At 39.9% G+C, this 24,096-nt stretch overlaps 1 protein-coding gene across 1 annotated transcript in view; it reads left to right on the forward strand.

The window, feature by feature from the left end:
* Positions 1-24,096, forward strand: part of CNTNAP5 (contactin associated protein family member 5) — an 810,000-nt gene that overhangs the window by 779,229 nt on the left and 6,675 nt on the right. Inside the window, exon 22 of the mRNA XM_058301170.2 lies at positions 22,274-22,492. Within this exon, the coding sequence (XP_058157153.1) occupies positions 22,274-22,492 (219 nt within the window). The remainder of the gene's footprint in view (positions 1-22,273; positions 22,493-24,096) is intronic.

The following is a 24,096-nucleotide window of genomic DNA, read 5'->3' on the forward strand; positions in this document are numbered from 1 at the left end:
GAGGAAGGCTCTACTCTCTCCAAGCATTGTGATAGCAGCAAGTCTTTGCACAAATCCTGGGACATAGCCTCCACATTCTCTGAGCACTGAGATGATGGCCTGTCTCTCCATGAACACCAGGGACACAGGCCCCACCTCCTCCAAGCTTTATGTGGTAGGACTCTTCCTAAACAATGGAGAACATCACCCTCTCCAAGCTCTGGGGCAGATGGCCGGTCCCCTCCAAGTGCAGGAGTGAACCTGCCCTTTCCACACGCTCAGCTGGGTCTGCTCTCTTGACCCAGGGAGATCTCTTTGTTCCAGACCTCAGCTTTCATGGTTCTGCCTTTGAAATCATTCTTTCTTAACTCATCCTCCTCTGTTGCCTTCAGTCCGGGACAGCAATTATTCTGCTTAAATGAGTTTCACAAAAATCTTGTTGGCTTTGTATGTAGTGCACCTTTCACAATTTCTTCCTGTCAATCATGACTTCCATTGAAATGGATCCCTGGTCCAAGGAGAATAGGGTTTCTCACATGGAGCCTTAATCTCTGGGGACTCTCTGACAGAGCCACTTCTACCTTAGTCTCAGAGTACCGTATCTGAAGAGGTTCAGGATTAAAAAGAAAAAATCTGGTTTCTTTGTGCTTAAGATTTCATTTCTCAGTTTTTCCCTTGCCTCTATTATTTCATTTATAAGCTACAAAGAGAAACCAGGATGTACCTTCCATACATATCTCGGAAATTTCTTCAGCTAAATATCCAAGAGCTTCACTTTCAAGTTCTGCCTTCCATCCAACATCAGAGTTCAATTTTTCCAAGATCTATGCCACTTCAAAATAAGGAACACCTTTCCCCCAGTTTCCAATAACACATTCATCATTTCCTTCTAAGGCCTTGTGCTAGGTAGTGTTCTCTAGGGAAACAGAATCAACAAGAAATATCTGTCAATAGTATGCGATTTCATGAGTCTCTCACATGGCCATGGGGATGCACAAGCCCAGGTTCCGCAGGCAGGCTGCAACCAGGGGCTCCACTAAAAGTCCAGTGAAGGTTCTCCACAAATTCTGGGAAACACTGGCTGTCCAAAGACGAGCTGGGAAATTCTCACTAAATGCTGGAATCAGTTCCCCTTTTAAGGCATTCAACTGATTGGATAAAGCATTACTCATTGCTGAGGGCAATCTTCCTGATTGATGTAATTGATTGATGTAATTGTAATCAGCTATCTATGATTTACCACTGCAGTAAAGTCAATGGTGCTGAAAGTCCATAAATGCCCTTGTATTACAGTTAGCCCAGTGCTTGCTTGACCAAACAACTGGGCACAATTACCTGGCCAAGTTGGCACATTAGCCTAATCATCACAGGTCTCATTGTACCTTTCACCAAAATTATTTTCAATGAAATAGAGGGTTTATCATGTACCTCATAATTCTTCCATTTCCATCTTTTTTTTTTTTTTTTTTTGGTATTTGCAATAGCACTGCCCAACTTTTGGTACCTAAAAGCTTTGTTTCATTGTCGCTGAAGCAAATACTAAGCAATGGATTAGCTTAACAGGAACTTACTGGCTCATAGTTTTGAGTCCAGGAGACATCCACAATTAAGCTGTCATCAAGGCATTGCTTTTTACCATAAGACTGTGGTGTTCTGTGCCTGGCTGCTGGCGATACTTGGTCCTTGGCTTTTCTATCACATAGCAATACACATGGCGGCCTCTTCTGGCTTCTTGATTCCACTTACTTTCAACTTCTGGATGCTCCCTCAGCCTTTTTCTCTCTCTCTGCAGCCTAACTATAAAGCCTTTAGAAAAAGAATTAAGACTGATCCCAGCTCCGTTGGGTCATACCTTAACTAAAGTAACCTCATCAAAACATCCTATTTACAAGAACTACACTGCAGGAATGGACCAAGTCCAAGAACATGTTTTCTTGGGTTACCTCCCTCCGAACCACATTGTATTTATCCATTCATCAGTTGATGGCACTTGGGTTGTTTCCTCTTAAGGCTATTTTAAATAATGCTTTTTGTCCATATATTTGTTTGAATACTTATTTTCAATTATTTTATGTATATGCTGAAGAGTGTTTGTTTCTTATGAAAGCCATAACATGCTAGAATTAATTTCATGGGATCATTTGAGAAAATCTTGTGTTGTGATCCTTATCTCCCACTTACTTACTTCCCCTCCCTTGTCAATACAAGGAGGACTTTAAAGAGTGTTCCTTGCTGTTTTCTGAATACCTGATCTTTGTATATCCCTTAACAGGCAAGTACAATGCCACACTCGACCTTCCTAAGCCTCTGTTATAAAATAATTAGGATAAGAGTGATTAGTAATATCCAAAGTTTTTCTATAGTATATAGTTTAAGGAGATTGTGTTAGCAATCAGACTCAAGATAAGTAATAGGATTAGAGGCAGGGATTTCTCTGAGCTCATAAGAGCTGTGGGTCACCAAATAGCCACTGGGCTGCAGATTCAGCCTCTTTGAAATGACAGAGTCTGCCAGATGATTTCTAAAGTTCATTCTAATTTTGAATATTATAAGATTCTGTAATACATGGCAATTTGAACTTTGGCTTTGAAAATCTTCATGCCGTAGCAGATCCCAAAGTCATTTTAGATACTATTTAAAAAAACAAAACAAAACAAAACAGGGACACTGGAAGCCAATTTTGATGACTCAAATGGGCAATTTGTTGGGTTGTAAGCAAATCAACTTTTCAAAATCTGATGAAAAGGAATTGTACCTTGATGATATCTCCCTTAAAATATTGACAAGAATTTATTAATCATGTTAAGACAAAATTTTGGATATTTTCCTTTCCGAACCTGTGACCTCACATGCCATGCCTTCCTTCCATATACACTGGGAGGACATCTCTCTTGCCTTTATAACTTCCCCTACACATTTACACTGTAAGCATGTGCCAATCACTTGACTCTCAGTGAGCATTTCTTCTCCTTGAAAATACATTGTTCCTTCTGTGTGTGGTAATCTTGGTCACTGCCAATTTTTCTCCTTTTTCTTGACATAGTGGATAGAATATGTGTTTTGGAGTCACATGATTCTTTCCAATGTTATCTGTATTCCTCAGTGAATTGCTTTGACTATCCTTAAGCCTTGGGGACAAAAATTCCAAATTCTTGCAAATTTAGTGAATTTAGTTATGTAAGGCTTTTGGTTTTACTTTGGGAATGGTGGATTGAGACTTTGAGACTAAAAGTGTTGGTCATCTAAAGGAGATTTAAAAGGGGGACGGAAAGGGATATCCCAAATGCTGAGTTAATTAATGGGACTTGAGACTGCAAGCCAGGGTTTCTCAGTCACCCTGCGCTCTATGTCAAAACCTATTCCTGAGAATTGCACTGGGCTTTATCCCATCTGATTCTACCAGAAAATCACAGTTATTTCTTCTCCCTATATATAAACTTATTGATGCACCATTTATATGCATCTTTTATCCTTGTGAATGGCTCAATGTGAAACTTTGATGCTCAATATGGATAATTCCCTTGTGTGGGGCTGGAGGAAGCCACTTTTGATCAAGAAAGGCTCCAAGATATGCCAGCCTATGTAGAAAATGGGGGTTCCAGTTCTGAATCTGTCCTTAGGTAGCTGGATGTCAATCAGAAAAAAACTGGCTTCCTTTTCTGTAAATGAGATAATAAACCTAGCTCTTTCTTTGGGCTCTCCTTCTGGGCACTCTAGAATTCTAGGTGTCACATCTAAGTGAGTTGCAATTGCAATTTGCGTTTCAAAATGCCAGTGCCAATGAAAAGCAGTGAATTCAAATTTTCATCTGTAGCCCCATGATCTCCAATGCCTTACTTCAGATTATGGACACTTTCCTTCAATGACTTTAAGCAATGTATATATATAAATCCTTCTATCTCAGGCTTCCACAGCCTGTGAGGGATGAGGCTAACTTATTTTTCTAGCGTAGCTAGCAGTCCGTCCTACCTCCCCAAATAGTTCTTGTCTTTAAATCCATACTTCTCCTTCTGGAAGGAGATGGCTGTTTATTCATTTATTAGGTAGAGACTCACCTGAGCAGCAGAGAAACATGACAGATTATAAAGGGTTATAAAGAAAGGGTTATAAAGGAAGGAGAGTAAAATGGAGAGAGCATGAGTTCTGGCAGCAGATAGTCTGATCCTGAAGCTTAGCTCTACCATTCACATGTTATATTGAATTGTGTACTTGCTATGATACAAACAGAGAATGAACAGATTTAAAAAGGGAGTGTAAAGTAAGTTTATTGAGCTAAAGTAGCATTAATGTGGAGCATTAAGAGAGGTGTGGCAGTTTGAGATTATTTTATGAATCCCCAAAAGAGAAAGATTATGTTTGTAAATTAATCTATTCTTCTGGGTCTGACACCCTTTTGATTATATTGGATTCAGTTGAGGGGCCTCTAAGCTTATTGATAAAATCAGTTAGAGTTTCAGATTGGGCTGCGTGAGTAAGGTGTAACTCAGGTTGAGTCCCTGCCCCCTTGGTAGGCTGATATTAATGGACACACACTCAAGAAGACACAGGGCAAGAGAGAGAGCTCTGCCGTGTTTGTTTCTGGGACTCTGGGCAGCGATGAGACACTCACCTGATAGTTTGCAGCTAACCTTGTGAAGAGAGCAACTGCTGAGCAGCTGAGAAGGTCCAGAAAGAAATGAGCGCTTTGTCAGAGTCTGATACAGGAAGCCCTGAGAGACAAGTCCTATGCCAGCCTCCAGCTGAGATCGGGAAGAAGCTGAGCCCACGGAACCTCAAGAGGACGGGAGTGGTGCAGATGTGGCTCAAGCAGTTAAGCACCTGCTTCCTACCTGGGAGATGCTGGTTCCCGGTGCCTCCTGGGGAAAATGGAAACAAACAACAAGCAAAATAAGTGTAAAAACCAATACGGCAGAGTCACCACGGCTCAGAGACTGAGTGCCAGCTTCCCGCATACGAGGTCCCGGGTTCATTCCCTGGCCCTGATACCTTAAAAAAACAAAACAAAACAAAACAAAAAATAACAAAAAGCCCTGAGGAGCAGGAAGCCCAGGAAGGCGAGACCAGGCAGATACCAGCGACCATCTTGCTTCAACACGTGGAAAATGGCTTTGGTGAGAAAGCACAGATTTGAGCTGAATTCTTTAGGACATTGTAACTGTCAGCTTTTCCCCAAATCAATGCCCTTTAGAAAAGCCAAGAGATTTCTGGTACTTTGCACTGGCACCCCATTGGCTGACTATTACAAGAGGTTTTTGGTCAAAAGGCTGAGCTGGGGAAGTGACTTATACGGCTTTTTGAGATAAAGTGAGGTTGTGGGAAAATGAGGAGTGATGAGGAGCCATAAGCGGGAGGGAGGGCACGAGCTGCCTGGGCAGGATGTCCTTGGGTCCCAATCTGATAATCAGCAAACTGTCAAGATTGTGGCAGACTTGCTGGTGACAGTTCAATTTATGTTACATTTCCTCCTTACTATGGGCATCACAAAGAATTAATGGTACGTCAGTCCGCTTTACTTAGTTTCCATTTCCTCTTTGAAATTCCCTGGATAAAATGGAAGGTTAAACAAATCTAGATGGTTAGTGAAATTATTTATCATCCCAATTATTCATACCCCAACAAAGATATGTTCTTATTCTTAATCTGTGTCCTTGCAGTGTGAAACCATTGTGAATAGGACCATTTGAAGATGGAACTTTTTTTTTTGAAAGATCCATTTATTTATTTTTTTATTTTTTATTTAATTCTCTCCCTTTCCTCCCGCCCAGTTGTCTGATCTTTGTGTCCATTCGCTATGTGTTCTTCTTTGTCCACTTGCATTCTTGTCAGTGGCACCAGGAATCTGAGTTTCTTTTTGTTTTGTCATCTTGTTGTGTCAACTCTCCGTGTGTGCAGCACCACTCCTAGACAGGCTGCACTTTTTTTTGCATGGGGTGGCACTCCTTACGTGGTGTACTCCTTGCACGTGGGGGTCCCCTATGTGGGGGACACCCCTGCGTGGCACAGCGCATCAGCACTGCATGTGGGCCAGCTCACCACACAGGTCAGGGGGCCCTGGGTTTGAACCCTGGACCTCCCAAGTGGTAGCAGATGCTCTATCAGCTGAGCCAAATCCACTTTCCTGGATGTAACTTTTTAGTTCCGATGTGGCCTAGCTGCATGAGGGTGGGTTTTAACCCACATTACTGGAAGACTTATAAGGAGAAGAAACCAGATGTCAGAGAAACATGAGGGGAGCCAGACAATAGCAAGCAGCAAGCAAACAAAAAGAGAGGAAAAGACAACACCATGTAATGGGTGCCAGAGATATAAACCAAGGGACCCCAAGATGATTGGCAGCCAGCACCAAAAAACTACAGACTCTGGGAGAAAGCAAGCTTTGCTCATATCTTGATTTTAGACTTCTTCTAACCTCCAAACCATGAACCAATAAATTCCCACTGTTATGCCAACCCATGGCATGGTATTTGTCATATCAGTCTGGCAAATTAAGACAACCCATTAGCTGTGGGGTCCTGGTGAGTTCCTTAATTTACTAAGGCCTAAGTTTTCCTATCTGGAAGATAGAAACAATCGATACTACTGCTTAGGATCGTTTCGATGACCAAAGAATATCGTGTGTGTTCGTGAGTATGTGCGCATTTATGTTTGTGTTCACACTGCTTGGCACGTAGAGAGTGCTTACTATTAGTTGCTCTATAGAAGCACAACTACAGAATGGAATCTGGAAATGGAAATGGAAGAAAGATTTCCCATGAAATTTAGGCTCTGAAAGAAAACTTGGCAGATGAGAGACTCCGGCTCTGAGCTCCCCCTCTTTCACCGTATCTTTCCCACTTGGCCTGGGGAGTCCGCGTGTCAAGGCTTAGTTCTGTACAGCCAGGCACTGAGAAGGTAGCAGACTGGGACTGATGAACCAAGATGGTCAGGGTTTTTACCTTTATCCAAAATCTGATGACAAGACATGGAGAATCTTAAACAGGGAAGGGCTGGAATTCATAAATACACCACTGCCGGAGTCTTTTTTTCTAGAGGTCTCTTTTCTAAGCTGTGGGATTATATTTTTGAAAGACTGCTTTGTTTCAGAGTCTTAATCACAGATTATTCTTGTAGGCAGTCATTCAAAGGCTCCTGTATGATATAGCTGGTGTTTATTGATTAAAATTAAAATGCAAATAAGTTCCTTATCTGTTAGGGCTAATGCCAGTAATTGCTATGATACCAATGGCACTTGGTGCTTTTCTTTTCTATTTTCATTATTTCACATAGGGCTTTCCTTTTGCTCTGTCTATCCATTCTACTTTTATTAAAGTATGTGAGTGATTTAAACCAAAGCAGCATTATCTGCACTGTTTTGTCTTCTGCTTCTAGGATGCCTGGAAAAAATATTGTGAAGAACTTCATGTATTCCTGTTTTTAAATAGAACCACTGAGTTTCGGTCAACAAATCCGTTTTGTGCCCCAGCTATTTCCCCAGCTCTACTCTGTGATATCTGTGAATTTCTCAAGGGCAGGAGTAAGAAATAATGTATGGAGAGTTCCAGAAAATAACTCTTTTCATTCGGTATTTGAATCCGATTTGAGAGATGGGTAAAGGAAGGTGCAGTCTTCTGCACATCGCTCTAGCAGAGGCAGCTGGCTGCTCTTCTGTCCTCTCCCCTTGCCTTTACCGCTTCAGTGAAAGCCCATTTACAGCTTCCAGCACCTAAAATCATATTTTCTGAGGGCTGTCTCTGGTCACTGAAGCATGTTTTACCTGCCTACACGGCAAGCCAGAACTGACAAGGATTTAAGGCTTGCTGGGAACATTCCTCAGCCAACACTGTGAGCTTGTTTATCAAGACCCCGGCTCCCTTCCTGTCAATGGGCAACGTCTGATATGTATTCCTCACCACTTTCCAGGGTTTCCTCTGTGAGGTTAAGCTCTAGTTGCCCACAGTATTTGTTGTTCAGGAAAAAGTTCCCTTTGCCAGTTTCTTTCTCGTCCTGTCTTGTCCACTGTTCTACCAGTCGTTTCTTCACTCCCAAAATAAACTTCTTACAGGCTGATGCCTCCTTTTGGGTCTGCTTTCAGAGGAACACAAATGAAATAGTCACCCATCCCTGGATTAGTTGGCTGACCTGATATGCAAAACCAGGTTTGCCTGACTCCAAAGAGGGTATTTATTTCACATATCATTATCATCTTTTCGCAAAAAAAAAAAAAAAAAAAAACATATAAGGCATGAACCTCATTTCACAGAGCTTGCCATCTTCAGGGGACAAGAAATTACTGCAAGAAGTGTATTGAAACATGAATCTGAGCAAACAATTAGCTGAAAGGCTAATTAAACAAAGACACTTTGGTGGCCGCTGCAAAAGAGAGGCATACATTGGATAATGGGAATTTCATCCCATAGGCAGGTGTATGGGATTTCAGGAGATAATATACAAGTTGAAAACTGTTGAGTATTTAACACGTGCCAGACAATAAGCTAAGGGCTTTACTTTCATTATTGTATTTAAGCCCAACATCAAACCTGCGAATTAAAATTCTGAGTATCTATTGCCATGTATCAAACAACCTCATAACTTTGGGGGCTTAAATCAATATCTGTTTATAATAGCTCACAATTTTGTGGGCCAGGAATCTGGGGGCAGGGCAGGGTTGGTCGGTTCTTCAGCCACTCCACTGATAGAGACACTTGGTACTGCTCGGCTAGTGACTGGGCCAGCCTGGAGATCTAAGAGGGCTTCACTCACATGCCTGTAGCCTTGGCAGGGACATCTGGAAGGCTGAGCTCAGCTGGGCCTTTCCCCTTCTCTGTTTGGTCCCAGGGACTCTCTATCTGGTCTTTCTAGTAGGGCCAGAAACTTCTTTCATAGAGACTCAGGGATCCAAGCAACCGAAGTAGAAGGTTTGAAGACCAGCTTGGGACTGGACGACCATCACATCCCATGAGTCTCATTGATCAAAGCAGTCACAAGTCAGCTCAGATTCAAGGAGAGAGCACCTGGAATGCCTCTCATTGGAAGGATTGTCAAAAATGTGTGGCCTTCTTTAATCTATCATGTGAGGTGCTATATCCTTCCCCATTAAAAAAAAAAAAATTCTCCCCCACCCTTGTTATTTGTTTTCACTGTCTTCTCTGTCTGTCTGTTCTTTGTGTATTCTCTGTGTCTGTTTGTCTTCTTTATAGGAGGCATTGGGCCCTGAACCCGGTATGTTCCATGTGGGAGGGAGGTACCCCATTGCTTCAGCCACGTCTTCGCCCTGCTTGCTATGTCTCTCATTGTGTGTCCTCATTGTGTCTCTTCATTTTATCATCTCTTTGTGTCATCTTGTTGTGTCAACTTGCCATGCCAGCCTGTCACATCAGCTCGACGTCTTGCTCGTCTTCTTTAGGAGGCACAGGGAAATGAACCTGGGATCTCCCATGTGGTAGGTGGGCGCCCAACTGCTTGAGCCATATCTGCTTCCCTCCACCCCCATTTAATAGATAAGGAAACTGAGCCCCCAAAATATTAGATAAGATGTCCAAGGATATACTATCAGTAAGTGGGAAAAGTGGGCTTTGAAACCAGCAAGTCTGATCATTGTACGTAAAAACCTATAACTGGAAGGTAAATTATATAACTGTAATCAAATGAAGGTAAAGAGGGACTGTTAATAGTGTACTCAATATTAGATATTCATTCTCCTTATCTTGTTTCTTCTTTACTAATTGGACAAAGTATTTATTTTATTTTTTTTTAGGGAGCAAGGCTTCCAGTTAATCAGCTAATATCACTACATTCCCTAGCCTACACTGTGCTAGGAATTGGCAAGGGACATTGTCCTGGGCAACAGAAGTCTTTAGGGGTTTCTAAATGGCCTAACTTTGCAAGTGTGTACCCTTTTGCCCTAAGCTCTCCCTCTTTTCTTATGCCTGGAAAGCAGGGGTAAGACAGGAGTTCTGAAAGCCGTCGAATAAGAAGGAAGACAGAAGCCACAGTCTACAGAAAGAGAGGGATGTCCATACCTAGAAAAAATTCTGGGCTAGTGATGATATATGGAGCCGAGATAAGGACCCTAGATTGGGTAAATCCAGATTTCTCCTTAACTAAGGATGAAGTGAACTCTTGCGTTATTTAAGCTATTTGTTTGCTTGTTTTCTGATACATGCTGTCAAATGCAAAGTAAACCTCGGGAATTATTTGTGATTTGTGGCTCTCAAGAACCAGATGTGAAAAGAAAATGTTGCTATTTATCTAACTCTAAAAGCTTTGGATAAATGAACAACGATGAAATGGAGATAAATTCCTAAGAACTGTTGTCTTTGAGGGTCCAGGTAATCCCTCCTGGGGCCTCTGCCTTACAGAAATGTCATGAGTGAGTTTGTGTTTGTTCAGATCTGGGTTATTAAAACCAGTTTGAGTGCTTTTATACCGGGAAAATGGAGGTTCTGAAGTAGGAGTTATTGGTGAAGGACTCTGGAGGAAGCAGAGAAGGGAGCCTTCTCTCCACCACCTGAGGGTCAGAAGTCACAGTTTTGACACTGGGTTCTGCCCCACAATTGTGTTGTGCCTGTTCTTAGAGCTGAGCAAACTCACCTTCCTTTACAGTCAATGTAGGCAATGCTTTGTGCACACTTCTTCCTCAATAGTAATTATTGAATTCAGTTTATGAAATGATTTGAAAGAGGTTTCAAAACACAGTAGATCCAATGCACCTTTCATACTGAAATCCAAGAAAAATGACTCTTCTCTTCTCAAAGCCATTGAAGATTCTTCTTAAAATGTTAACGTACTATCTTGAAAAGCAGCACAATGAGCAGTCATCAAACATGTCCCTTTATTAAGTTATCCATCAGTTAAACATCTTCATCAGGTTCCTGAAGAAAGGAGAAAGTTCAGGAAGGCAGGGGATTTGGCTGTCTGGGATGTGCAAACTCAGTTGAAGGAATTAATAAATTAGGAGAAAATATTATAGAATTTTAAGATCCAATTATTGAATAAATTCATTCAACAAATCATTTGAGCATCTATATTTGCCATGCTGAGAGCCTTTGTCTAGAATCAGGCTCCATCATTTACCAAGATACCTTGGACAATTTACTTCAAATCTCTAAGTCATAATTTATTCCATCTGCATATGAATATTATATAGGCAGTCCTTGGTTTACAAATAGTACAGCAAACCAAAAAATGACCATGCAAGTCTAAACTGTGTAAAAATTATCTTAATCATTTATAAGGAAATTACTATCATTCCATGAACTTTAATTTTTTTTGCCAAATCATCAAAACCCTCTTACTGTATAGAAAAACTACCATTTTGCAATTTAAAACATTGGTGATATTGAAAATGAAAGTGTTTTATTTCTTTGTAAAAACTATCAGGAGTAGTTTGAATGGTTCTCGCCTTCTCATCATGTCACGTAACTTGTCACAACTTTCTTGCTCTGGTAAATTTTTGTAATCCTTTCTACCTTTACATAGCCTTCCAAAATATTTTCCTTTGCTCTCCCAATGTCATAAAATATTTTGGGGAATCCCTTTAATATGAAATTTTTTGCCATCCTCTCTTCCTCTGGGGCACCGTGATCCTTTTCATCAAGACTGCATTCCTCCTTTAAATTCATACGCTTGCCTTCATTAAGGACCTCGGGCTTCACATCCAGAGTATCTCCGACAGAGGCAGGGTCAACAGTCCCATCGTCAGCTATTTCTTCCACAAGTCCATTTACCTTCAGTCTGGATTTGTCTTCTAATATTATTCGTTATTGGTTCTTTGCTGCATTTTCAACATTGTTGCCAAATTCCTTCTTTCTTTTATTAATCATTGTAAAATACCAGGGAGTTTTATCACTGAGAGGGCAGGAGGCAACACAACAACTCACTCGCTGTCTGTGTATGAATTAACAGAGTTGCAGTTACTTTGAAAGAAGTCACATGATTGGTTACTCACTGTGATGGCCATCTGGTATTTACGAGGTGATTTGTGGACTGAGGCACTAACAGCAAAGTTTGCCCTTTATGTAATTACTTTCTGTTAATGTGCTGTGGTAAATAAAATTTGAACCAAGCGGGGGGATGGTAACTTTTAGATAAGCTATGGTAACTGAAATCCATGCATACTGCAATAGGACAAAAAGTGAAGACTGCTTTAAATGACTAACTTTGTTGAATAGAAATATTTAAAAGAGAAAAGTATCCCTACTTTTTTTGCCACTAAAATACTAGTATTTGGGTAGAGTTTTAAAGTACAAACACAGAACTGTTATCACATTCACAGTGTGTTCCTATGTGCTTCCACTGCTGGTGTAAAAATTGGTTTTTGGTGGCTTAATACAACACAAATTTATTAACTTAGAGTGCTAGAGGCCAGGAAACTAATGAGTCTTATTAGGCTCTAAAATGAACATCTAAAATCTAAAATAAAAGCTAACATTGTACTTAATGGAGGGCAGTCTTCCTTCTAGAGGCTTTCAGGGAGACTCTGTTTCTATTTTTTCCAGTTTCTAGTGGCTCTTGCATTCTTTGGCTCTGAGCCCCTTCTTCATATTGCTCCAACCACTTGCTTCAGTCAGTGCATCTCCCGCTTGTGCCTTTGATCTTCTTGCATCTTTCACGTGTAAATCCTTGGGTCCAATAAGGACACTGTGCTTACCTAGATGTTCCAGGATCATCTTCACAGGAGGACCTTTAACTTAATCACATCAGCAAAGTACCTTTTGCCTTGTAAGATAACATGTTTCCAGGTGCTGGGAATTAGGATATGGGCATCTTTGGCAGACCACAGATTATACCTGTGTCTTGAAAAACACCAACCTTAGGGTATATACTCTTCTCAGCTGAATTTTATGAAGAGAGTAACTGAGGCTGAAATGTTTTCCTCATGGTCACCATGCTATAGAGATGTTATTTAATGAGTTCTTTGTTTTAATATAAATATCACCCATCAAATATTGGATTATTTTTGGCACCCTGCTCGCTATGCCAAATGGTTGGTTAGAAAGAGAGACACCTGTTACCACCTCCAGGGGAAGGGCCTCAATGTACGGAGGGTTGCAAAGGGGTTTTCCAATGCCTGTCTACTGGAACAGCAGTGCTAGAGTCCCAACACACACTGTAGTTTGCAGGTGTCAGAGTCACCAGAAAAAGCACAATTTGCACAGGCTCTGGATGGAAAAACACTTACTCACCTAGAGAAGAAATAGCACAAAATCATCTTCACCAGTAGGCATTGGCCGCATGGCCAGTGGGTCCCCATTTGTGGCAGACACAGGGGACTAGTCTAGAAATACTTTTTGTGTCATAGTGGAGAGCCCCCACTCCCCCCCACCAGGACCAGGTGCCATAAAATGAACCTGTTTTAGCCAGACTGTCTCCAGAGAATGTTCAGGACAATAAGGGATGTGTTGTGGTAGAACATCCCCATCTGCTAGGAGATGGGTTTTCATCCAAGGCGCTTCCAAGAAGGAAGTTAGCCCACATTCATCTTCTGTCCTAGGATCCAGGCTAACACAACCCTGAACTCAGGGTTTATTTGTGTGTCATGAGGAAAGGCAGCAGGCTCTGCTCAGACTGTCCCTTGCACAATTACGTTCTAGCGATACAGAGACAAATACATCTCATTCTCCCTCCTCCAAGCCCTGGGCTCATGGTGTGAGTTTCCAAAAAATGTTGGATTCCAGGCACCTGCCAGGCACCTAGTTTCCAGTATATAGAGTCTGGGTCTGTGCTTGCCTCTGTGCCCTTGGTGCTGCTCATTTGAGCCCTAAACCTGGACCTTTGTCCCAAGAGATCTAATAATAGCTTCACTCTAAAGGGTTTCTCGTAGCCCATCCTACCTGCAAAACTATCTTAGTTGAAAGACTGTTCATAATTACAAAATGAAATATTTTGTAAAACCAGGTAAACCATGCTTGTGGCCTCAGTTTTTAAACCTCGGTCTGTGGATGCAAAAGGACAGAATAATTCATAAGAAAAAAAAAAAGAAGAATTAGTAAGGAGAAAGCTTGAAATTCCAGTCACTGTGTGACGCTGGGCATCTTGCTGAATCACTGAAAAGTCCTTTCCTACATCTGCATGTAGGTATAATGCCTCACTAGTGGGCCTTACAGCTAATGTGCACCTTTGTCTGTATGATGTGTTGCCACTTAATCTGAAAGCTGCTTAATAATAGTATGCATTGTATTATTGTGGAGCAGTATGTCAAGGTCATCTGAGTGGCACGTATTATTGTCTGGTGAATGAGGGTACATGTACAGGTTGGCTCCAGAATGGAGGATAATTGTCACCAACAAAAGCAATACTGAATATAAACCTCACCCATGGGACCGTTTCGTCCAGGGCTTGGGTCATCATTCTGTCCCAAGAGAATTGCTCCATTTTTCTTTATTGACAGCTGCTGAATTTAGGCCACCTAACCTAGGCAGTAGGATCTTTAAAGAGGTTAATATATAACTCATCAAAAGTTACTCATTCTATTGACCTGCTTATAGAAGCACATACAAGCACACACAAATATATATATAATCAATATCAAACTGGCTTGGCTTACAGAGATTGGCTCACTTGTATGTAGCTGACATTGTCTGTTGCTGACCCAACATCCATTTTGATCCTCTTTCCCCTTCCTAAAACAAAAAAAACAAAAAAAAATAATTTTGTTCAAGCACCCTCCCTTCTCCATGAAATCTTTTGCTCCTAGAGAGGCTGTTTCCATCTGCAACCCCTGGGTAATCTTCGTAATTGGTCTAAGTCTGTAGCCCTCACAGTTTTGTCCAAGGATATTGGCGAGAGGTTTGGCGCACGATCCAGAGACTCTTTCAGGGACTCCATGTGGCAAAACTCTATTCACACCTGACATTATTTACCTTTTCCATTCTTGTTCTCTTGCATGGTTCGGGTAGCATTTTCCTGAGACTACATGGCATGTGGTGATGTCATCACTTGGATGGCTGATGGACTATACACTTGTGTGTTCTTGTTCTAAAAGTTTCCCAGTTTAAATTTCTCATACAGTAGACCTTGATAGATAAACAGAGTTGTAGATATTCAAAACCTATTCAGGATTTTTAAGAGGTAAAGGAGCTTGCGACCAGAAGGTTTGACCCCCATGATGACCGTCAATTTTCCTTGCAGTGTTTGGACTAGGCATAAACATATGCCATACTTTGGCCAGTGAAGACGTCTGCAGGATGCATGGGTGTTTGTTGCTTCAGAAAGGATTCTCCATAATTAAAAAGAGACACAAGATGAGACAGCCATTTTGTTGTTGTTTTTTGCTTCTAGACAATGTCAAACCTGAAAGTGATGCTGGAACTGCATGAGCTCCTTGCATGGCCTGAGGATTAGGCAGCCACAAAGAAGCAGAGCTCTGGTGCTCTGTGACCAGAGCCCTCCTTGCCTCTGGGCACCTTGTTATATGAGATAAATTAATCCCTGTATTGCTTAGATCCCTGTGAGCTGGATTTTCTGTCCCCTGCAGTAGAGAGTCTCCTGACAAATAAAATGTGCCTAACTCTGTAAACAAAAGAAGAAATAGCATTGAATCCCTCATGGTGTCTACTGTGGCTTTTAATTTTCCTGATGTCCTTAACTCCACAATTGGCAATTCTGCATACAAGAATATATTTCTATTTGCTATTTTTGGATTCCAATAGAAGATTCTCTATGGGGACGTGCGATACCCTAATTTTGCTCATTGCTGTTAACAGTGTAAAGGGCACAGGTATAAATCAGTGCACCCGAATTGTCTGGTTCTGCTCCCAAATCAGATAAATAATCAGAGCCCTGGAAGGAATTCTTTTTCGTCTCTTTTCAAACCCAAAGGAATGATTTTCTGTATCAACTTTCAAATCTCAGTCTTAAAGCTGGAAATGTGATTTTGATATGGAAAACAAGTAGAATTGGCACTGGAAGTGGGATACCTAGAATTTTAAAATTTTGTTATGTTGCTATGGTTACTAAGGTTTCACTGATCCAGTAGTTGCTATCCTATATCCATAGATGTGCCTTCACCTAATTCACGTAGCTAAGCAACACAACTAAAAAGTGAAAAGTAAAATTTAATCAGGCAGTTGTTCAGTGGAAATAATTAATTCTCAGATGACAGTGTTTTACTTTACTAAATTGATTTGGTTATTTTATTTGTGGGTTTGGGGATTCTCTTATATATATATATATATATATATATATATAAAACTCACTATATATATATGTGAGAGAGAGACAGAGAGATTTACTTAATGTCTGTATATGTATTGATTTAAGGAGGAGTGGTGGAGAACTCATCATGTGGCAGACCCTGCGCAATGCAGAATAATTTGGTCATGCAAAATATTTATTTAGCATCTTCTATGTCCAAAGTTCTATGGTAGTAACTAGATGGTTTGAGTAAATAATACAGGCACACTTCCTCCTGCAGCGTGTGGTCTGGAGTGGTACACTGAGACAATTATGCACACATACACAAACACAGAATTTAAAAGTCTGTAGGAAAGGGTTGGAAAGGGAACCACCTCATTGCAGTGCTAGAGTTTAAAGAGTGGGAGCAAGGAAAATAGTCTCCTTAGCTGGGAGCCCAAGCATGTTCCCTGAGCAGGGGACATTAGTTTGAGAAGGGAAGGAATGTGCCCATCAGGCTCAGCAGCGGATGACGCACTGCACATCCCCACTGGTAAGCAACCATGGGGCGCCCCAAACACATTTGATGCTGTGTGGTGTGGCAGCCAAATGCACGGAGTTCATGTGGATTCCACACAAACAGTCTACTCAGTGTTAACTAACAAAATGGTGTGAATAATCAAGAGAAATAATCCTTATGCACTCCTGGCAGAACAGTAAGAAATTTTAATGATGTTCTAATTAGAACTTGGCCTGTCTCATCAAAGAGAGTTCTGCATAACGTATAGTGAATGTGAACCTATAAACGAAGGAACTCTATGTTTAGAAATGACCAAAATGGAGGATTTTGAATCATATGTACATATATAATATCTCCAATTGGGCTGTGTTACTGTTGAGTAAGGAAACATTTCTTTTTTTCATTCATTTATTCATCCATTCATTCACTCATCCATTCTTTTTACTAATGTTTAATGAACACTGACTTTGTGTGTCTGGCACTGCATGCGAGTGAATGGGGACAGAAACGTGGAAAGGACGGTCTTTCTGAGAGCAAGGAGTTTCTGACATCCTGGGAAGGTAACCTTGTAACAATTATCACCATATGAAAGCAGTGGAATAGAAGCAAGCAATGCCTTGGGGTTATGGAGGACCTGCTTCTTAACTACACTTGACTCCTACCTCTACAACCCCTTCTCTTGCCTTATTTAAGAAAGAGTTAATGTGGTATTCAGTGTCTTAAATGTGATGTATTTTCTCACTCTTGGCCTTAAATCAGCTTTACTTCATATCTGGAATAGTCTCCCAACCAATTAGTGCATGGTTTTTGTCAATTCATCTTCCAAGCATTTAAGTACAGTTATTCCAAGTAATCATCCCTAAATGCTTAACGAAGAGAACTAAACAGAAAAAAGTAGGCCAGGGGCCAGGAAATCTTGTTTCTAGGCCTAGATTGCCATGGATGGTTAATTGGCTTTAGGTAATAACTTGATCTTATGGATCTTGGTTTTCATAACTAGTAATTGGGTATAATTAGCCCTGCTTTACTCATGTCACAAAGTTGTTAATCATTCCATAAGGTTATATAAATGAGCACACCAAGATAAGTACACAAACACTAAGCAAATGCCAAGGATTATGATTTTTCCATACAATTTAAGACTCCCTTTTCAGGATTAAAATTGTATAGTACTGAAGAAAGTATATCCCAGGTAACTGGGCGTGCTTATTGTGTGCTACTAAGGAGAGCATGTCTAAGTAATGGGATGTACTTTCTTTGAGAGCTATGGCTCTTGAACTTTTTATTCTCTGGTAGTTAAATTTCCAGGTGATTTCTCGCTTACCTCAAAGTGACCATGGACTCTGCTCTGGAGGGGAAACTCTTCATTTATGTATTCTGCTGACATTTTCTATTAACACTGGTTTCCTTTACTCATATTTTATCTTGGTGCAGGGTTTTCTTTCAGAAGCTGAGGTTGCCTGGCTCTGCTTGGCTTATATTGAGATACTTTAGCATTCAAATGTCATAAATGGTTTTTTGCCTATAGTAAACACCATGTTACATCTTAAAGCAGTGTGTGTTTTTAACAAAGAGCTGATCTTTTCTTCTTCTTTTTTAATATCCAGAAAAACCTGCCTGTATAAAATTAATCTAGATTGGCACTATCATTCTTTTCACATCAAACAATTGTGACTGTGTGGAGTGTTGCACATTCTGGGGATAAAATTGTTTCTATGCTACTCCTCTTGACAACTCAGAATCTACTTGCTTAACTGGAGGAGCATAGATTTGCTTGACACATAAGGATGTCTGCAGATAAACATAGAAAGCCAAGGTTAAAAATGCTTGAAGAAGTTAATTTGTAATAAATTAATGAACTGAGTCATTCAACATTTGAATACTACTTTTTTCAGTTGTGCATCAGCATGAAGTGAAAAATTTAGTAGAAAGACTTCACCACAAGCAGATAAGCATCTACATCTTAGTTCTTGCAGATAAATGCTGTATTACTTGAGTATTGAATTACATGGACATTGAATCCAGGCAAAGAAGTTTAGAACTAATGATTAGTAGGGGGAGTAAAAGATCATTATCATCTTCATCATCATCACCGTCAATGTAATTATGGACACAGCAGACTCATACTTGCATTATTATATTTATTTCTGCCACAATTCATGTGGCATGGACTTTATCATTATTTTACAGCTGACAAAATTGATATTCAGAGGTGAGGAAACTTGAATCGTGTGTACAAAGACTTGATTATTAGGCCTTCTTAATTTCCAACACATTGTTTTTCAGCTTGCTATGTTGCCTCTACATTAATATTTGAGGTCAGGGAGCCTCTAATCGAATGAGAATCAGGAACTATATTTCAATGATGTTTAAAATATAGTGAGAGGAAGAGATTAAGTCCATTACAAATCAGAAGTTTGCAACTGCGGTAGATCTTTCTTTATAGGATTCACGTGGTTTCTCAAGGTAGTACAATACACTAGGAAGGGATGGTTGGTAATTCTCCTTGTTCGAAAGGGACTTTTATGTGTCAGCAGAGAATTTTAGGCAGAGAGAGAAAGAGAACACTGGTCTTTTCCAGTGGAAGAGCTTTTGCTTGTGTTCTCATTCCATCTCATCTAAGTAACCACTGTCATGTTTGTCTTCGGTATTTATTCTCTAATTCGGCACATAAACTATCTCCGCCCTCCAACTCCTCGTGAATCTAATGCAATTGTAACCTGAACCCTGAACTAAATGGGTTAGGAAATGTGTGGCGTCTTTAATACAGTGTGCAGTTTGGTGAACTCTGTGAGGCAGTCAACCATAAAAACGTGCACTCACCTTACTACTTGCCATCTCTTTCCACTAATTGACGTGAAGTTCTGTTACTCTATGAAACTGGGGGAGGGGGTTGTTAGGTAGGCAGCAGAGCTTAGATGAAGAGTTGGGCATTTAAAGTTATAAAAACCTGGGGTCAAACCAACTCAGATTCACGATCTCTAGTACCCCTTTTAAATGTTCTGAGTCTCAGTTTCTCCATCTGTAAATTTGGGATGATGAAAACACATTCCTGGAAGAATTTTTGAGAGGAATAAAAATAATGTTTTTTAAAAAAATGATTACAATATAATATAGTAGATATAACTAGATGGTGAATGTTGACTTTTTCACACCTTTTTTATGAGAATTATGCCTCACCATCTATTTTTTCAAAAGTATTCAAAAAAGCAAAATAATATAGTTTGCCTCCGCATCTAGTCAGGAATCTAAGAAGCCTTTACCTCAGGTCTCATGCATAGAGTATTTGCAAATCAGAAACTCTTGTTCTCTTCATTTCTTTTTGGAAACACCTCAAGTTTTCTATCCTTATTACACATCTCAGATCCATGCACTTCCCTGGAGATAAGACATTATTCACAACATTTCTTCTTTTAAGGAGAGACTATCCTTTTCTGGCCTTTCCCCAATTTTTTTTCTATGTGCCTATTCTTGTTCCTGGAGCTTGTGTTTGTGACAGTCACTATAGTAATGTCCTCCAAAGACCTTGGCACCAACGTAAGCTTCTTTCCAACTGAGTTCTACCAGTGGGACCTGGCGTTTTTGAGTTAGACCCTTCAGGCTACAATGACATGTCATTTTCTGCTTTGAAATCCTACAATGAGAATGTTTCATGCCAGTTTATGATGCCCTTCTCTTTCCTTCTGCCTCTTTCTTGAAATACTTCTGATCTATAAATCTACCCCTAGCTAACTACCAATCTATAGCTAAAGTATATTGTGGATTATACCTGGGTACATTGAGTTCTGGTGCCACCCAAAAAATAGCACCCAGTCGTCATTAAAGCTTTTTACTTATTCATTTATTTTTCATCTGGATGACTACTATGTAACAATGCCTAAGAAGTCTCTTATGAGACACAGACATTTAAACCCCCATAAAAATAAATATACATATGCAATTGCTTCATGGGTAACCCCCACTGCAGGATTTTTATCTGAATATTTGGAAGACAGAAGTTTCCTCCCTCACCCCATGCTATTTTATATTTGAGGCAGAAGGTTGCTTCACACCACTATTGGATTTGCATTATCGTCTCCTGTAAAGTTTTTATATAGTCTCAGATTTAGTGTGTGAGGCAGAATAGTGGCCCACAAAGATGTCCATGACCTACTCCCTAGAACCTGTGAATAAGTTAGTTTACAAGGCAAAGGGGAAGTAAAGCTGCTTATAAGATGACCTTAAGGTAGTTTCTCCTGGATTATCCAGGTAGCCCCAGTAAATCGCAAGAGTTTCTAAGGTGGTAGAAGGCAGAAGTGGAGAGTCAGAGAGGATGGGACGATGGAAGACAGTCACCGAGCGATACACCATGGCTGGCTTTGAAGACAGAAGAAGCAGGGCATGAGCCAGGGAATGTGGGTTGTTTCTGGAAGCTGGAAAAGGCAAGAAATCAGATTGTCCTCTAGAGCCTCCAGAAGAAGTGCAACTTGGGTGGCACCTTGATTTTAGCCAACTGAGCCCTAATACATTTTTGTCATTTTAAGCCACCAAGTTTGTGGTAATTTTTTTTTATAACAGCCACATAAAACTAACACAAGTGGCTTCTTTCTCTTTTGATATACTAAGAGAGAAATGAGATGTTGGTGAAATTTGAGTGGGTATTGGAAGGGAGAGGGAATTTGAGACCCAAATTAGAAAAGGCATTGTGAAGGTATGCAAATTTTTCGTTTCCTTCCATATTCGCTTTGGCACATCTCTTCCTTAATGCTGAAAACACAATGCATAGCTGGAGATCCTTGGAGGCACTCTTTGATCATCCAGGAATTGAATTAAATTATAATCTATACCTGTTGATAGGAGAGTCCCACCCCTCCCAGAAAAGAAACAGAATGTCATAAAATAACCATTGAACCATGTAGACATGGTAAAGATAATTTTAAAAATGGCACATTATGCATTTGGTTTTTTGTAATTGCAATTCAAATGGTCCTAGTTAAAAGAGAGAAATGAACTACGAGTAATCTTACCACAAATAGTCCTTGAAACAAGTGAGACAAGTGGATTTTCTGTGAGTTCTGATCTAAACACTCTAAGACACTTTGGTAGGTTGAGTGCTGTCATGGAAAACCCATGCTCATCAATCAACACCACAGACAGAAGCAAGCAGGTGGAAATCTTGAGTAGATGGTCAGTCATACAGGAGACTTAAAATAATGGACATCATCAAACTCTGGGAGGACAACTCTGACTTCTGTTCTCTCTACTTCTTTCCATGTTTTCTCTTACTATATTTTCTCATGAAATATCATAGCAAGCATTGTTGTTTTGTTTTACTAATAACAAGCAACATGTGTTAAATGCTGATGGAGATAATGGTATAAATTATATAAGAAGTTTAGCAAATTGAACAGATTTATTAAGTTTTTGTTACTACTTATATTTACCTGAATGAAAATTTAGGACTGTGAACTCTTTTTTACCTCAAAGCAAAGAGCACCCTAGCAGTTTCCTATGAAATACACTTGATATATTGTCCCTGAAGTGAGGGTGGGGTTTGGGAAGAGGGAGTAAAGAGAGATAGGGGAAGATGTTCTTCATTCAAAATATAACACAATAATTCCTGTAATGTTAGACCTTGTTTAAAGGGTTTTCAAAGCAGAGTTTGAAGATAAAAACAACTTCTGATTGCTTTTTGTGTTGCAGAAAATTTTGAATTGGATTCTGAAGTTGCCAAAGCCAACACCTTGGGTTTTGTGGGATGTCTATCTTCAGTGCAATACAACCACATAGCACCCCTGAAAGCAGCACTCCGCCACGCCACCACTGCACCAGTGACCATTCAAGGGACTTTGACAGAATCCAGCTGTGGCTCCATGATGGATTCGGATATGAATGCTGTGACGACGGTGCATTCCTCATCAGGTACATCCAAGAGAAAAGCAGCCGAAAGAAGTCTAAAGGAATTTCCTTCATTAGGACTAGATGTGTTGCCTTCTAGAGACTTCCAGGTTAAAAGGTTTCTTCTATGTTTAAAGGAGGTTAAGCTATAATAGTTTCTCATGGGTGATGTTTCAAACATATTTCAATTTAATGACATTTTAAATATTTTGAGTAATTAAAACTAAATGGATACTTGCATATATCACATATTAAAATATATGCAAAATCTGTCTATATGTTTACAGTCACAGCTGTTTAAATTGATTTTAGGATTATAGAGTTGAAGTGGCAGGGAGGTAGGATGGTTGCTGGACTAGTGTTATAAGTCATGTAATTAAAATTAATCCTTTTATAAAGATAGGAAATTCCCACAGCACCACTCTCTAAACAAAATCTAGCCTAGAATCATCCATGTATCTCCTCTTGCTTTCCCACTTTCTAAAATATGTGGTTTTTTTTAAATCATTTTTTCTTTTCTTCTTTGTTTTAAAAAATCTTTAGGTCATATAAGTGTTACATCAAAAATACGGGGGATTCCCATATACCCCACTCCTCTCTCTCTTATACTTTCCCCCATGAACAACATCCTTCCTTAGTGTGGTACATTTGTTGCAATTGATGAACACAAATTGACATACAACTACTAACCATGGACTATAGTTTATATTATAGTTTATTCTTTGCCCCTCTCAGTTTTATAGGTTTTGACAAAATGTATAATGGACTGTACCTGTCACTGCAATGTCATGCAGGACAATTCCAATATCCCCCAAATACTGTCATGTATACTTATTCATTTTCTATCACTTTTTATTCACCATCTTCCTAGTTAAAATGGTAATATCAGTATGTTAGTATTGTATAGATAGAAAAGTAATAATGCATTGGTGTAGTTTTTATGTGGATGAAGGGGCCTTGTCAGATTTTTCAGGGGAAATACTTCTCAATATTCAGCACGCAGACTTTATTCGGATTTGACTGCTCATACTGATATGGCACGTGGCGTTTGGGGATAGTGGTGGTAGGGAGATTCTCTCGCCCCCCAATTTCCCACAGTACACATTGAGAACAAAGCCAGAGCTTGCAAAATCCACTCTCACAAAAGTCCGTTGGACTATGGTGATATTTTTACAAATTGGGGACTTTCCCAACAATGATCTGTGGTGGGTATTTGATGTGTTGTTAGGAAGAAAACGGTTGGGCCATCTTTATTTACTTAAGAAGCCAAAGGGATTTCTGTAATTTCTGTAATGTGCTCAGAAACATTGATTCTGTATCAGATGACAGCACCCTTATCCAACACCCTTGGCCAAGGACCCTTAGTGTTAGGGTGATTATTTTTAAAGAAATACTTCTACTTTTTTTTTTTATAATTTAGAAAATATTTAAATTAAATATTTCCATCATTCCACTCGTCTAGGAATGCATTGGATATCCGTTTACACCCTATGTCTTGTCATTTTGATTCTAAAATGTCATCCAGACTTGTCTTGCATAATGACATGGTTCTCTTTTTCTCTCATTTATCACACATCTATTAGGTACATACTTTATGTTGACTTCCATTGATAGTAAAAATATAAAAG

This window comes from Dasypus novemcinctus, chromosome 7 (assembly GCF_030445035.2).
Source record: "Dasypus novemcinctus isolate mDasNov1 chromosome 7, mDasNov1.1.hap2, whole genome shotgun sequence".
Lineage (NCBI taxonomy): Eukaryota > Metazoa > Chordata > Mammalia > Cingulata > Dasypodidae > Dasypus > Dasypus novemcinctus.